This window comes from Platalea leucorodia, assembly GCF_965183815.1.
Source record: "Platalea leucorodia genome assembly, chromosome: 5".
Classification (NCBI taxonomy): Eukaryota; Metazoa; Chordata; class Aves; order Pelecaniformes; family Threskiornithidae; genus Platalea; species Platalea leucorodia.
The window spans coordinates 43,126,765-43,143,777 of NC_138827.1; the positions used below are offsets into that span (position 1 = coordinate 43,126,765).

At 36.1% G+C, this 17,013-nt stretch overlaps 1 protein-coding gene across 3 annotated transcripts in view; it reads right to left on the reverse strand.

Annotated features, from left to right (window-relative positions):
- Positions 1 to 17,013, reverse strand: part of COL11A1 (collagen type XI alpha 1 chain) — a gene marked incomplete at both ends in the record, with an annotated part of 161,159 nt that overhangs the window by 103,560 nt on the left and 40,586 nt on the right. Inside the window, 5 exons of one of the 3 annotated variants that reach the window (XM_082312408.1) lie at positions 341 to 403; positions 2,998 to 3,243; positions 5,474 to 5,569; positions 5,761 to 5,907; positions 6,179 to 6,295. In XM_082312408.1, coding sequence (XP_082168534.1) covers positions 341 to 403; positions 2,998 to 3,243; positions 5,474 to 5,569; positions 5,761 to 5,907; positions 6,179 to 6,295 — 669 coding nt within the window. Of the gene's footprint in view, positions 1 to 340; positions 404 to 2,997; positions 3,244 to 5,473; positions 5,570 to 5,754; positions 5,908 to 6,178; positions 6,296 to 17,013 lie in introns of all 3 variants that reach the window. The other 2 variants (XM_082312409.1, XM_082312410.1) reach the window with 2 other exon arrangements.

Genomic DNA, 17,013 nt, shown 5'->3' on the forward strand with positions numbered 1-17,013 from the left:
GGAAGATATCTCTGTAGGTTGGTCCAAGCTGTAGTTACTAAACGGCCTGAAGAGCAGATCTATGCTCTGTTTTCCTCTGAAGATTTCCTCTGATTTCCTCTGAAGATTCTCCTTGTTTTAAGGAACATGTGGTTAGTCCTCTGAGTAACCGAAAGAGAAGGCTGAACAGGATACTGTCTGTTATCACTTTTACACCATCCACGCTGCAGGTGATTGTTTCAGATATCATGGATAACGTTACTGTCATCCTATTATGAACAACATGGTTTGATAATGATGTATCAACAGTGTACGTATGTTACATAGTGCTAAAGAAAAACTCACCCACATCTGTACTTACAGGTTCAATCACAGCTGGTTCTCCCTTTTGGCCTTTTTCTCCATAAGCCCCATGTCCAGTCACCTGGCCAGTAAAAACAGCCCCAAAAATGAAAATAAGTATAAGGTCTAAGGACCTGGTACAATAAAGAACTGTAGCAACCTGTAACTGAAAGCTAAAGCTGGAATAGATCTCTGCTACGAAAAACACATCACAGGCACAAACCATATAAATAAAAAATATTTAATACATGAGAAATGAAAAATGCAAAAACTGCTTGCATACTTTTCAAATTATTGGATTTGCCCATTTGTAGTTTTTGCAATGAGATACAACAGTTTGCATCCCATGGTTTGCATTAGGACTTTGGACTAAGAATCTAGAACTTCTATGTGCAAGTCACAAAGTTGTTTCTCTTCTTATTTGAATGGACATATTCTTGGTAATTAACAATGATTCTTCATGGCTTTCCGAGTCAAGCAAGCCTAAAGTAAGCTGGAAAGAAAGATCCCTTGGTCCCATATGGACAGCACCCCTCAAGCTCCTAATTTCATTCATTAGACATCCACAACATGTAAATTAGTCTGAGAAGAGTCTGTGACTTCATGGTATAAACGAAAAAGGACTTAAGTGGCATTGGAAACATTAAATAATATTTCATGGATAGCCAGTTATGCCTCCTAACTACATGGATTACAATCAACTGCAAAATTCTTTTAGGTTCAGCTCTATGGGAAGTTTTGGGTTGAGGATTAAGATAACAGAAGTACCTAAAACAACAGGTCAGTAACACATGCTAATGGCAGACTACAGACAGATTCAAGTTTCAAACAAAGAAAAAGAAACTGTTTTTTTTTTTTTTCAAATCAGGAGATATGTGTTTTTCTTCAGAAGTACCTCTCTTGATTGCTAACATATCCACTGCAAACTAGAAATTAAATTCAGCTCTGATCAGATGAAAATTTGTAATGAATTTTTTATTTCAGTAGAGTGATTCCACATTTACACTAAAATAACTGGGGATTTGAAAATCTTAAGGATAATGTTACATTATTTCAATATGAAATATTTTGGAAAGGAAAAACAGAGATATAGATTCATGGCTTGTGGATTTTGTATTAATTTATAAAGGCACAGATCTCACTAGTAATCATGCAATCGTTCATAAAAATCAAGTAGCAAGAGGCATAGATAAATATGTCTTATTATACTAATGAAAATTGGTTGTAAAAAATTACATCAGGTCTCCGTCTTTGGAAATATTGCCCCTTTTTTGAAAGTTTCCAAGTACTGAGGACTTTTTGTCTTGACTTTTTTATCCAAGGTAGAACTTCACTTGTTCCAAATACATCCATATGTCAAAGGAAAATGATATGATATATCTGGTTCAGGAGATGAGAGTTGTAATAAAGCTGGCACAGGTCAGAGCCTGGGTTCTAATTCAAGCTTCCTGACTCCTTCGGTTTTGTAGCAAAGCATTTTAAGTTGAAATTTACACCAGGGGATAGAGTCTACACAGTCATCTGCTTAATGCAGGCACAAATGGTGCCTTATGGGCTCTTTGCTTTGCAGATAATCTGACCTTTTCTGTGTGATTCTGCCACAGTGTCCCCATCTGTGCTAGAAGGAAAAAAGTAAGCTTGTATCACATTGCATAGATAAGGATCATTAAAAAATACAATGACCCCAACAGGGTTTAGAAAGGAGTGATAAATGAAATACAGAAGTATGGGTTTCAAGGTTGGCAGAGAAAAGCAACCTCACAGCATTTGCTGTTATTTCTTGGATCCTTTGTAAACTGAAGTTTGGAGTTTGTGAGGATAAAATAAAGATAAGACTGAGCAAATACTGCAAACAAAATTCTCCTTTCCTACTATATTCAGGGCCTTCCCAATTAAAAATCCAAGTAGGAATTAATTTTGCTTCCAGTCTTAGTCATATTAGTTTTCTTTGCAGCTTCCACAGTCTGGTAAACTGGTAAACGAGGATCTTGGCACAACTAAAGGAAAATTAAAGCCTTGCTGTTAAGCCTGTGATTAAGTCAGAGGGAAAGAGAGAGCTATAAAACACACAAAAAAGAGCATGATTCACAGGATCCACCATGTCATTCTATCTTCCTTTATATAAACCGAGCTGTTAAATCACTCCTGCAAGGTCATAAACTTGTCACCATTGACTAAGCTTATTTTCATGAAAGGGTTCAGACCTTCACCTTCCCACTCATGAATTTTCTCCCTGGAAAATAGCAGAAGCCATAGGATTCTAGACACTTATATGCATTTCAACTTCTTAGGGTGATCATATAAAAATATTAATTACAGTACTTGCACCTGCATTAGAACTCACATTCTTTCCAGCTTTAGCTCTAGTTTAGAAAGATTTTTAAAACTTCATTTTATCATTTATTTTTGGAATTCCGCTTCTTTACTTTCCCTCCCATCTTCAACCCTCCCTTACTCCCTTCACCAAAAGGGACAAAACCCCTGCATTTAATAAAAATAAAAAGTTCAGGATTACTCAAACAAGAGGATGGGCTTGATCCAAAGCCTATCAAAAGTGAGAATATATCTAATATGTACAAGGAGCTCTGGATCAGGCTCTGTACACTTCTGAGACTGTACAACTATAAAAGAATCACTAAATTAAATTAATCTGCATTATGCCTTCAATCAACTTACGCTTGTTTCTGTGATATCGGTCTCTGCGGGAACACCTGGACCAAACTCCTCATTAGTGGAATCAGTTGGTTTCTCTTCATATTCTTTATATTCATAAAAATCATATTCGCCTAAATCTCCATCTACCAGCAGATCAGATTCACTGAGGTCTACTCCTCTGCTTCCATATTCAGTTTCCTCAGTTTTTTTATCATAATCCTCTCCAGTTATGTATTCTTCAGCAAATACTTCTTCAACAGGATTTTGCTATTCATATCAGTAGCAAAGATTTGGGAATAGGAGGAATACGTGAGTTATTGTTAGTAAAGCACTGTAAGCATATGCTGATCCACCATGATGACTTGTCAAAAGAAGAAAGAACAGTAGAACTACAGCATATTGTCTTTTAATTAGAGTCTGAAGGAATGGAAGTCCAGCCTTTCAGAGTAATTAAAAGATCTTTGTATAAGTAGTACAAAGAAGTAATGCTTTCATATGCACTTTTTTTATTTCCAAAACCATTAAATTCGATATATCCAGTATGCTATGTGTACTGCTTGCTTAATGTCACTTTAGTGCCAAATATAGCTAAATTTCCCTGCTTGGTTTCACACTTACAAGAATTCATGAATGAATGCACTGCAATGAGCAGTGAATAAATTCAGACCTTTTTACAGTAACAATGCACAGGAAGTCCAAGCATCACTTTAGTTAAGCCCAGTCTTCTTTATTATTTTGTGTCTATAAATACCAATGCTGAGGTAAATGTTTCAACTTCTTTTCTCTTGTAAATGATTTTGCAGTTTATTTATCACTCAAAAAGTCATGGTTCATGTTTGTCATGGCAATTTATATATTTTTTGGCTGAGTCAAATTCCACCTCCAAAACTCAGATTAATTTTAACGTTTCTGAAATCTAAGCTTTCAACTTCAAGTATGTAAACTGTCAAACCAAGCAACCAACTTACAAGCACCAAAGCAATTTAAATGAATGCTATATTGGAGATGTACAAAACCATTTGTGAAAAAAAAAAAAAAAAAAAAAAAAGAGGATTGCTTTATTCTGTTACAGAGGTCTCTTGAAAGGATACTTTTGAAAGAAATCAAAGCTCAGATGTCGCTAATATGAGATGGATATTCTAGATGGTCAGACAAGATGAACTAGTACAATCTTAAAAGTGCATTATAATGCTAATCAACATCGAGAGTAATTAAAAATATCTTGATCTAACCATGATATTGAAATATAATGCAATTAAAATAGAAGGCCAGATTCTGATTTAACAGTTGCCTAATTCCATTAGCCACAGAACTATGACTTTCGCCTTACAGCTAGTGTAAATGCAGATCTGAACTGATTCTAAGCCAAATTTTGCCTTTATGCAGAACCCCTCTCACTGAGGAAACCATTTAGCACTTTGGATCTACCTCATAACAACTGTACTATTGTACAATTGGCCTACAATTGCCCAAGAAACAGAACGATTTAAATATGCCTCTGTTGATCAACTTGTGAGAAGTAAACATGAAATTTAACACAAGAACAGTTTACAGTAGAAGGAGTAAAATATATCTTAATCCACCGTCACCTTCCAAGATACATAGGAGGAAAACCAAAAAACAAACATGGACTCTTTTTCTCTTTCCAAATGTTTGGGGGGTGTGGGGGAGGGAGGGCAGTTTTGTACATCTTTTAAGCAACATATCTTCATTTTGAAAGGAAAACATAAAATAAAAAGGAAAACAATATTTCTTATAATGAGCCATCATTTTTCTAAAACTAGCATTAATTAATATGCAGACATATTAATCAACACTGGCTTTAGGTGTAGTAATCTTAAAATAATGTTTAGGCTTGTCATTGTGGCTTTCTAAAAACGTGGTTTCTAACATAAGTCAAAATAATCATTTTATCTTTTTTGACAGTTCAAAATACAATGTTTCATAGAACCTCAGTGAAAGGCAAATAATTTGGTTTTGTTAGCTGAAGAACTATTGAAAGGAAATGATGGCTTCTGACTCAGCTTCAATATGCTGCTATGGTTGCAGCCATTCTTTGTCTCGTGTTAGGCTCATTTTATGCTGTATCTTAAAAGTTACAGGAAAAATTAGAGACTTCAATTCCTCTTAGATTAGGAGGACTATGTCTAGTATTTAACTTAGTTTATACTAGACATAGCTCCATTGACATCCACACTGAATGCAACAACCCTGCATTTCCACAGCATATATCACTGAATGATTTCCAGAATCATGAGCTCTGCAGTCTAAAGATTCAGCAGATCTCTACAGAATTAATGGGAGTTCTGCCCAAGAAAATAGCAGGTTCTGATATTGGCTAAGAAAGCATAAAATTGTATTAATTGCTGTTATGTATAGACATGTATATTTACACAGACAGACGTTCATCCCATTAAAATGTGTTTGTGCTTTTTTAATCATTGACACTTGGTGGGCAAGTATTTTTGCCTGCCATTTTCTCAAGAGTCCTTATTACCTCATTTACTTCAGTAGTTCTGGAGGGAGCTTCTGTCTGGGGCCCATAGTCATTTTCAGCTATGCTATACTCTTGAAATCCATCAACAACGTTTGCCTAGTATTAAAGAAAAGGTATGTTATTAAAAAAAGTCCTGTAGGAAAAATTCAAGAGGTATCACTTTTATTCAGGTTATGGTATTAGCCGGACGTATTCATCTAGTGGGGTTAGGTATATTTTTTCTTATTATCAGAGATCTTCCAGTCCTGGCCTGGGAAAGATCTTGATTATTTCTTGGCTACGTTTACCCCTAGTTTGTCTTTTGTTGCTGCTTGATAACTTTTCTTCTTCTTGGATGCATATTTTTCAGATTTTTTTGTTGTGGCCTTTTGAGGTTTGTCCTTTGAGCTAGTGGCCACTGTCCTCTTCTTCTTTTTGACCATGGCTTTCTTTTTCTGCAAACGTTATGAAAGATGGAATGGGAAAACATAAATAAAATGAAAAGAAAATTGAGAAAGCATGAATGAAAGAAGGGTAACCAAATGTGAGATGAATGCTGTCAGCCGTGAGACCTTCCATCTCTAACTGAAAGCAAGTGTTACAGCTACAGAGTAAAGAAATGAGTGAAAGGAAAACATAAAGCTTATATACAGAAGACACAAATTGACAAACCATGTGGTAGGGGACAGCTGGACACCACACAACAAACAGATCAGATTCTGTTACCTCTGTTTGTGCTACTGTCTCTTCGAACAGTGGGGGTCCCTCTGTTACAGTATCAGTTTCTTTATAATCTGCATCCCCATACTCATAGTCATATTCGATAAAATCTTCTGGTGTGTACTACATTGCAAACGGAAAAATATCAGGCATTCCCATGTTAGTGGTAGCAAACTAGATTAGCAATACTGGAAAGCATCTTAACCTTTACTTAGGAGTAAAGCTTAAGAAAATTAAGGTAGTATGAACAATTCAATACAGTTATTCATTTGGGGGGAAAAAATACAATTTCTTATTTCTTTCAAAGCACAATACAAAAGTAATAAAAAAGCAAGCAGTAGTGCCAGGAAAAAACTCTCTTTTATTGGACTGCACAGAAGAATCAAATATAATTTGGATTTCTGGGAGCACCAACTGACCTTTGTGAAATCATATATTTATTTAATCTTTAAATTGCAAATAATGCCTCTTTTTACCTGTACTCTTTTACCTGTGTTTTTTTCAGGTGACCAGAAGACTGGAGAGATGACAATGTCTGACATGGATAGGGTAAATAATTTCAGACACAGGAAAGAGGCCACAACTCACAAATAACCACGGCTGTCCTCCTCCTGTTTGCTGGAGAGTTCTCAAAACCAGGGCATCTCCACGGTACACATTGCCTAAGCAAATGCTTCACTGGTACAATTTCATTTAAAGGTCAGATCCTCAGCTGCTGTAAATTGCTCCATAGCTCTGTATCTATAATAACTAGTGTCAAATGAAGATTTGGCCCACAAAACTTTTACAAGAGAAAATGGGTTTAGAATTGGCTTCTGTAATGTTGTGAACATGATCTAGGGAGCCAGGAACTCCTGAGCTGTAATCCTGGCTGTGCCATGAAGATACTGATCTAGATATTACGTGCACCAAGTACTACTCATCACAGCTAAGGAGAAAGGGCAGCTTTAAACTATCTTATCACTCCTGTCATGCTTGAAGCTACAGGAACTGGTTGGTCCTGTAAATTAAAGCAGTCTCATGGCTGCTACCAATTCTCTTTATGTCCCCAGGGAGACAAAGGAAGGTGGAATTGTGGCCAGAATCTGGCCAAGTGTCTGCTTTCCCTTGTTTAGGAAGAAATATTCTAATGTGCCTCATGTGAGCAGGCCACTTCTGAAACCTCCTTTCTCCTGTTACAAGTCAGCATCATTGTCCGTAAAATGAAGACAATATCTGTTTGTTTCATTAGAGGGCTGAGAGGATTAGTACACTTCCAAATGACTCTGAGGATTCATAGAAGTCATAAACATCATCAGCATCAGAAAGAGACTGACATTTTAGAAGAAATTATAAATGAGATTAAAACAGATCTCCATATTCCAAAATATATTCTACCATGTACCCAAATTACTGGTTTAACTGTTTTCTCTGGCAAAGCCTTTTCATACAATTCTTGTACTTAGGATTTTAGTGCACAGAAAATATGGAGAAGCTGATTTCCTCAGGAAGTATGAGACTAACACTGAAAGGCCTTAATCACTTAAAAATCCCTTTACATGGATTTCTGTTACTTCACTCCTGTGACTCCTCAGAATCCTACTATGACCAACAGCTTTTCTTAAAAAGAAGGTACAGATTTTTCTAAGAAGTCAGATGCTTTTTGATTGTCCTTTTGATTATTTTTACACCCATGCACATATAACTTCGTTAGTTGTGTGATTTGATAAACACATAGAAGGAATGTAACATACATTTTGTCCAAAACTATATTGCACATTAACAAGAGAATGTCAAACTGCACTTAAATAACAACACATTTATCATCTTAGGTGGAGAATATCCTCTCTGTGAAGTATATTGGCGCTTTATATCTGCCTGTTATATAAAGTAAGCAATGCTTTGATTTTATCAGTGGTATCATTGGCATTACAGAAATAGGTTGATTCTATTTATACTTTTCAGAACCAGCAGCATTTTAGACTTAAACCTGGTAAGTAATATGGGATTATTCTCTCCCTGTTCAGTAAATTAAGATTCAGTCCTAATCCCAGTGAAGTCAATGAAACATCTTTGACTTGTAAATGGTATTGTCCAAGGGCCTCATGGGCAGTGATGATGCATTTTTATAGATGTGTAAACGTATAAAAACATGTTTTCTGGCTTGTGCAGTTCTGGAAATGCAACTCAATACAACTTGTTTCTAAGGAAGTATGCCACTGACATCCAGAAAAGAAAACACAGTGACAAGTTTCTAGGAGACCATAAGCAGCCATATAGAGAAAGTAAAGAAACAACCACATGGATAACAACAGCCATTTTTAAATAGTTACAGAACAGCATTGAAATTGCTGTATTTCTTTGGAAATTATAAAAATGTGTGCAAATGCATAAAATCTGATTTGCTTATATTCTGTCAAGCAGTCTATGCAAACTAGGTTGATCTACCAAAAAAAAAAAAAAAAAAAAAAAGAGTCTTTAGTGGAATATATCTCTTCAAATTCAGTCATTCTGCCCTACCAGTGACAACCCATTACATACTTTTAAATGCTTCCCCAGCCAAACAACATGAATCAAACACTCTACTATGTAGTTTTTACTGGTACCAAAACAATAGACACTACCCATGTTAAATATTATCCAATATCTTAAGGGATAAGTGAAGGAACATTTTGGAGAGAATTACTGCTTCATTAGCTGGATTTAAATTTAAATATGCTGTTAGGAGTATGTTTTAATAACTTCCAGACACATAGATTCCTTTTTAGTAAGCATTGTAGACCTATTCTGAAACTGGAAGCATTCATTCCAGCATTCGTTTTGACCAATTAACAATTATAACATAACTCTGTGTCGCTCAGTATTAAAACTGTTTTTCAAATCTCAATAGTATAGCTTTCCTCAAGGTAAGCTGAATGGCTGTGCTGAATTGTGCCAACTGTGTGACTAATAAAATGACAACAGTGGGTTACAAAAAGTTCTTCAGAGGGCATAAACTAAACAGAAATGTTGACTGGAAAAAAAAAGAAAGGAAAAATATCTGTGCCAAGTATGTTAGTATTAAAAAAGAAAGTGGTGAATAAATTGATATTTATGTTAAGACCTGCCAGAGGCATAGTTTGGAAAGCCAGACATTTATGAATGAGAACTAGAAAACAGTCATACAAAAAAGCATGAGTATGTGGAGAGATCTATTGCATCATGCATAATTACACAGAAAATACTTTACTTTTGGGTATTGTGCTTCACTCATTTCTTTTAAAGAAAATGAAACTTTCTTGACATGTGCAAAATATTATCACAAATACAGCAGTACATTTGGGTTGCAATGATATGCAGGCACACAGACAAAAAGAACAGGACTGGATGAGAAGTGGGGAATGCCAGTTTCCATGCTGGAATCAGATTACCGCCAAGCAAGTGAAGATCTTCTCTGTGGACTTTTTTCTTCCTTTTTAAGAGCACAGTATCAGAAGGGTACTACAGAAATTCTTGAACCTACAAGCTAGGACATGTGGCCACCATGCTGAAAACATATTCAAGTAGTTTCTAATTGGCAGTACTTTGTAGTCCCCCTGGTACAAGGGGGACCAGTGGGAATATGCAGTAGCCCTAAACTTCCTACGTAGAAAGACCTTATTCTTAGTGATCCTTCCTTTCCAGATGTTTCTTTCTGAAATACCAGCAACCCTAGTTTTTCACACCAGCCAATAAACAGAGAGAATATGTTTTGTACTGTACTGCACAGGTCCTGTTGCAACTAGTGAAATATAGGTGCAGAATCTTCCAGGTGTATTTCCTGAGGCACAATCTGTCCAGATGGAGGAATGCATCTCTACACCCCTAACTGGTGTAAAGATATACTTTAGAAATATGATTTACTCCACAGCATGATTTCATCAACTCAACCTGATAAAGGCTATTCCCCATTTTTAAGATGAGACAACCGGACTGGTGAAGGACTGGCCAGTTAAATGAGGACTAAATTGACAAACACCGGGAATAGATTTAACGGAGTGAATAATGGGGCTTTAGTCACCTGCTGTGAAGCTGGCAACTCACACTGACCCTGCCATTAACAGTCAAGATGGGATATGTGGCACATATCCCTTCTTTTTCTGGAGCTACACAACTACAAGGTCACCTTTATCAGATGACCAGAGGCAGAGGTATGACCCACTCAGTTTGAGGCCTCAACAAACCTTGAGAAAAGTGTCTTCACATTTGAGATGCTAACATTTCTGAGTGCAAAACCCATGCTATCTCAGGCCTTGCTATTAGTTCACAGAAGTTGGGGAGTTCACAAAAATCTGTCATGATTGCACTGCTAATCAAAGGAAAGAGACTAAGTGGACTCCTGAAAATATAGGAGAAAGCATCTAGAATTTCAAAATTAATTAATGCAAATGGAAAAATATCTTCTGCCACTTTCTAAATTTAGTCAAGACTACTACCTCTAGCAAGAAATCAAAACAGGGAATGAAAGTAAGTGAGACAGAGATGAAGAGTGTAGTAGAAGATAGCATCATTTGTTTTGTTAGCTATATACCAAAGGAAGATACTACTGCCCAGAAATGCAGCCAGAGAATCAAGAAGCTGGAGTGGGATTTAAAGTGGCATTCAGCTTCTGGATCATTCTGATGATCCTTCTATGGGAACAGACAGAAGTGCAAAATATACCTACCACAGCCATGCAGCATTACTTCAGTCCTGCTCCAGAGATCTGTCTAAGAAAGTTTACCTAAACCCTGACACTACTAGATAATGGGACGGTTACAGACCTGAGACAACAGAGATGAGATTCACCAAGTGCTCAGAGTAATAGCAAAATATATACAACTGTATTAACTTTCCCAGTGATTTCACATGAATATCAAAAAGATTGACTCAAAATTATATCTTCAACTTGGACAATAGCTGGAACTTGGTAAGGGATTTCAGCTAAGAGACATCAGGTAACACATACTTCAAATGTGACGCAATTTTCTGTTGTTTTTCTTTCTTTTCTTGTAAGACCACCAATACTTACAGAACAGCCATTCTTGTAATGAATATTGCATACGACTGTTTTCTTACAAATGAAAGGAAGAATAAAACCTGCTGTTTCTTGATGGGACAAAATCTTTCCACTATGACCTCATGCTTTCTTTACCAGAGTGATTATATTACACTACCAGATCATCATGCAATTCCAATTAAAGAGATGAACTGTTTTCTTCATCAGATGAATTTTAGAAGCAGAAGATCAGCAGCATGCAAGGCCTGTTTCAACTGACTTAAATATTCTGAAGACAGCCTTACTTTGAAAACGGATTCTTCTGCTATCCATACTAAAAACCTGCCGCCCCCATTCCAAGATGCAGATTTTAGCAATTTTTGCATTACCTTTCCAAATTACAAGGAACTAACAATCTAAATCCTAAACCAAAGAACTGTCATAAGCTCGTTTTTTCCATTGCCTAAAGATTATGCTAAATCATCTAGCTAGCTAAAGAAGCAAAGATGACTTTGAAACATTCTAGGCCCACTAACACTTTACAAAATGCAATAAAATAAAGGATGCCAAGCAAATGAGAGTTTTAAACATCAGATGCAGTAATATAAATAAATAAATGGTAGTAGATGTCAATCTTAGGGCAGAAGGAAAGTTAAAAGATTTAAAAGATGGCCTCTTCTACCACATATTCCTTATATTGTTCATAAAAGTGATAAAAGCAAGGAGATAAAAGGACATAAGAACAATATCTTCAACTTCCAAAGACAGCCTCTGTCAAAAGGAGAACAAGACACTTAAGGTTCTTTATTATGTTAATTGCTTCAAGAAAGTCTCTATATCTATACAAAGAAAAAGAGAGCTAGGAAGATCACTATTTTTAACATCTGCTAAGTTAGCTAACTGCAGTTCTAAACATGACATTAAACATGAAATTAAACATGAAAATAACTATCTTTCTGTATTCTTCAGAAAGCTAGTCTTTCTGATCAAACACCTGAAAGGACATTAAATTAACATGGTCTGAAAGGATGTATGAGCCCTCCAAGTCGACATATTTTGGGGGCCATTTGTGCCTTTACTTTACCAAGTTCATTTCATTAAAGGCAAACATTTCATTTCTTCAAGTAATCCATTAGTTTGGGATAGGTCCAAAATAAATGAAGCAGAGTTCCTTCAGGGAGCAATTTCTTCAGCAGAAGTCAGACAGTGTGATTTATTGGGTTGCAGAAGAATCTTCCAAGAGAAGATTTGAAAGCCTGATAGCTGGGTCCATTGAAAACTAGACCTGACGACACTCCACAAAATATACTGCCCAACATCAAGGAAGATGAAGACTGGCTAGGTCTTTCCCTGCTCTAATTTCTGTGAGCTGGCCAAGCATATGTGATTGAACTGGAACTGAATTTTATACATTTCCACTTATAGTAGAAAAGGTTTTGAAAACAAGATAGAGGCCAGACAATTCACAAGGTATTGATAAGAAAAGCAGAGATGCATAACTTCCTTAGGAAAAGTAATCCTGATAATTTAAAAATATAATTTCATTCCCACATTTGATCCTTAAAACCTAATCGTATATTCAGCATGAAACAAACATAATGATTACTGAATTAATCTTAAAGCTCAGTATAAAAAAAAACCCAACACTGAAAAAACATGCAGAATAGAGCAAAAAGCTTAAATAAAATCAACAAAATAAAAGACCCTTTTCTCCCAAAGGCACTATTCAGCCAAATGGCTAATTTGCCACTATGCTCATGAACCCTGCAATGTATCTGAATGGCTAGCACCAGTGGCTCCATAGTACTTCATCCTATCATTTAATTCTAACATACAATGTGTCACTATTCACAAGCAAGAACAAGGACGACTGATGCATACTTCAATTAAAGCATGTCATGAAGGTGGAAATAAACAATAATAAACAACAAAGTAAAGTGTGTGGATATTACTATTAATCTATTGCTTTCCCATTTTCAAATTTCAGACTGAATGACACTTAGGTCTGATGAAGTTGGAACAAAACACAAGAGGAATAAAAGCACTCTGTACAGGAATGTCACTCACATGCATCTCTATTCTAACGGCTTAGCCTGAAGCACTCACAGAAAGCCCCACAGTTCTGGCAAACAACCAAATTCAACAGATTTTGAAGAGCCTGTACACAAAAGGTAATTAAAGATTACCCAGATAAATAAACCTTGTTTAGATCTATATCGCGGTTACTTGGATCCAGAAAGGGACTGATATAATTAAAATGGAAGTGGAAAAGCAGCATTCAGCTCCAAAACTTATGTCTTGAAGTCCTTAGGCCACTCCTACCCAACCCCTACAGGAAGGGAGAGGTGATGGAAGAGGATGCAGGAGGTTGACGTTGGTTAGGTATGAGAATGGCATGGGGATCAGGATAGCACAGCTGAGTAAGCCTGTAGAGAAGGGTAGAATTTAAGATATGGCCTCCCTTTGTAGGCTAGCTAGGTCTATGCCTTTATTCACAGCTTGCTGTTTTTGTGAAGGCCATTGTGAGATTCTTGATTCTTCCTGAGCTTTATTTAGGGTAACCTCAGCACTTAATTCAGGGATGAAGGGACCCTGCAAGTAAAAAGTAGGCATTGAAATCCTGTCTGTTGCATCACCCAAATAGCAATTTGAATCTGATGCTAAGGTAAAAAGAAAACACAACAAGAAAAAGAAAATCTCAATGCAACACTTAAGGTATCATCAGTAAAGACACTGATTATAAATCAGTGTCCAGTAAACCCACATATGAGAGCAAAGTCAAGGTCTTAAGGTCTTGAGGTAAACCCAAACATTTTAAAAAGCAAATATTGCACTCCTGATGTTACAATGATGTGACATGCATCCTCAGGCTCATTTAATGGAAGATCACTACAATATAGCCCATCAATTTTCCCATTTTACGGTTGGTAAGTTCTTTTTAGTCTAGATGAAGTCTCAGATCTTGCCCCCAACAAACACATAAACAATTCTACCAGCTGAACTGGAAAGATGGCATAAGCTGGAAACGAGCACAGAAAAGGAAAGGACTCATTTAAGCCAGCACTTCTATTGAAAGAAATGCCTCAAAAACTACAATGTTGAGTATTTGATTGCTTGCTCCTTTGCAGAAGAACACTGCCTAGAGCAATGAGGATTACGCTTAGTTAAACAAAGTACTTTTGCCTTTAAACCTACATCATCTTAGACAAGTCTTTCTCTCCAGATGTTTCTTTAGTGGTCTAAAAATCATCCAACTTTTCAGAACAACTCCATTCCCAGGCTGTGAACTTGCCAGGAGACTACAAAGGTGTGCGCTATCAAGAGAAATCCTATCCGGCTTCCTAGGTGCAACTCTACAAACATAATTTACTACTTCACGGACAAAATCAACCACTTCCTTTGTTTTTTTGTAGTCAGTGCTGGAAACACACATTAACAGACTCTGCAATCACATAATTTGTCTCTTTCCTCTAAGCCAAGTATCAGTTTCTTATTCTGGTCTGCAATAATTCAAAGGCTCAGCGATGTAGGGCCAGAAGGGACTATTAGATCACCTTGACTAACTCCTGTATACTTTCAGATTTCAAAACTTCTTACAGTCACCCTGTAACTGAGCCAACTAAAATATAAATGACATTTCCCAAAACTTTTAGAAAGGACTTGGCTTGAAGATATCTAGAGATACACTATTTTGGTCATTTGTTCTTTCATTCCTAAAAATTTTAGCAGATCTTTTCCTATCTGAAATTATCTAACTTACTTTCTTTTCTCCCCCCACCCATTTATCTGCAGCCAGTATTTTCTTTTTGTGAAGGTTCTTTGCATGTGCAAGATGAGCAACGTTTCAAGCTTTTGTCATTTTTGTGGACAAGTCAAACACATTAAGTTTTCCAATTCCTGAAGCTACAACGATTATATAGCTTTTATTTGAATAATTTCCATTTTTGCAAGATTTGTTTTCATGACTAAACACCAAGACAGTATGTGATGTTACAGTATATGTTTCAACCAACAGCATACAGAGAAGTATCTGTATTCTTATTCCTTTGTTTACAAATCAAGACATGAACTGTGTTTTTTTGCCCGTTTTGCTTTGAGTGCTCATGTACAAACTGTTTCCCTACTTTAATAACCAGAATCTTTCGAGGCTACTGTCCAACAAATATTTTCAGCTTCTGCTGGCTTAAGCCAAAGCTGACACTGAAAGACACAAACCTGCTAGCCTTTAGCCCAGTGTTGTCTCTTCCCTCTTTCCATCACAAGAGTTTGTGTGAAAACATGGGAGATCAAACCAGGAAATCGATCTAGCTAAACAGTAATCTTTTCATGTTGGCTTTCAGCTTGATTAGTATCCCAGACTGGTAAGTCATGTATCCCCAAAATTGCTTTGACTGCTATAGCAGCAGATGAAGCCCACAGATGGGGACAATCTGCTGCACACAAAAGGTTCTTTTGTTAACCCATGCAAGCAGGCTGTATTGCAGTGTATATTGCTTAGTTCTCTACGTTTGCCCTGCATTTCTGCATTTTCCTTGTACGTGTGTAACTTTGCCTTTAGTTGTGTTATCATCGTTTACTCCTCTACGATATCATGACTCTGATAAATTTTAATAGCATCCATTTTACACTCATTTCTATAATGTTAGCACAATTCCTAAGAAACTCTACTAAAAAGTTAATTCAGTGATAGGTCTCAGTTTATAGTAATTTTGGAAATAAGACAGACAGATTTGAATCTGTTTGTCAGGTATTTTATCTTTGCCATAAAATGCCTTTTTTTTTTTTTTCATTCATATATCATATGTTGACAAATCAGAAGCTTTACAAAGGCCTATAAATTTTATCAGATATTACTATCAAACTTGTAGCCTACTCAAAATGTGCAATCAGGCATTTTGAAATCATTGTTTTCCGTATAGACTGGTTGTAATTCTATTTTTATCTTTTAACGGCTTATTTAATTTTGCAATAAACAATTTTAAAAAATCAGCATTGCTATCTTCTATAACTTCTTCCAGTACCTAAATAAGACTTGTTTCATTTATTTCCTTAAAATTAATTATCTATGTGATTTGATAGGCGGCATCTCAAAAGATAACGAAGTAGCTTTAACAAGCTGCTTTTTTATCATTTAGCAGACAATTCTATAATTCTGTGCAATTCAGTTAGTCATTTATTCTATTGCATATTCGTCACACTGGTAGTATTGCTGATATGATTATTCCAGATTACTATTACACAACATGTTAAAGAGATCCATTGACTTCACTGGGAATATTCATATGAAGTTACACATATAAACATGGATAGCAACAAGGAAATTGTGTCTTAGTTTAGAAAGCAAAATGGTTCAATCACCACTCAGAGTAATAAACGGAAGCAAATAGAAATGGCAGTTCTCCATTTTTTAATCTTGTAGCTCTTCTCAAACTTTTTCAAATTAATTTAAAAATGTTGCTTGACAAATTAATTTACTTTTTTCTCTGTAGGTGCTCCCACAACTATATGTGTTATCACAGGGCAAAAAAATAGGCCTTAGAAGAACACATTAAAAAACCACTAACCCCAAGAGCATTTTTGCAATGGCTGCTGAATCTAACAAGAAGATATTTGCTGTCTCCAGTGGCAGTTGCAGTAGGCTATAGATGATCTCTACTCGGGATGCTCAAGGAGAACAGCGCCAATTGTTTGATTTTATGGTTCCCTTTCTTTGTTTGGTGCTCACAGACTGTTTTCAATAGATGTGCAGTATAAAACTGGGAATTCTTTATGATGAGCATGTAACTATGTATGTGTACATAGTTTTTATAATTTTGATGAGGCTTATTTTTCTTTTGATCTACAAATGAGTGCTCTCAACTGATGC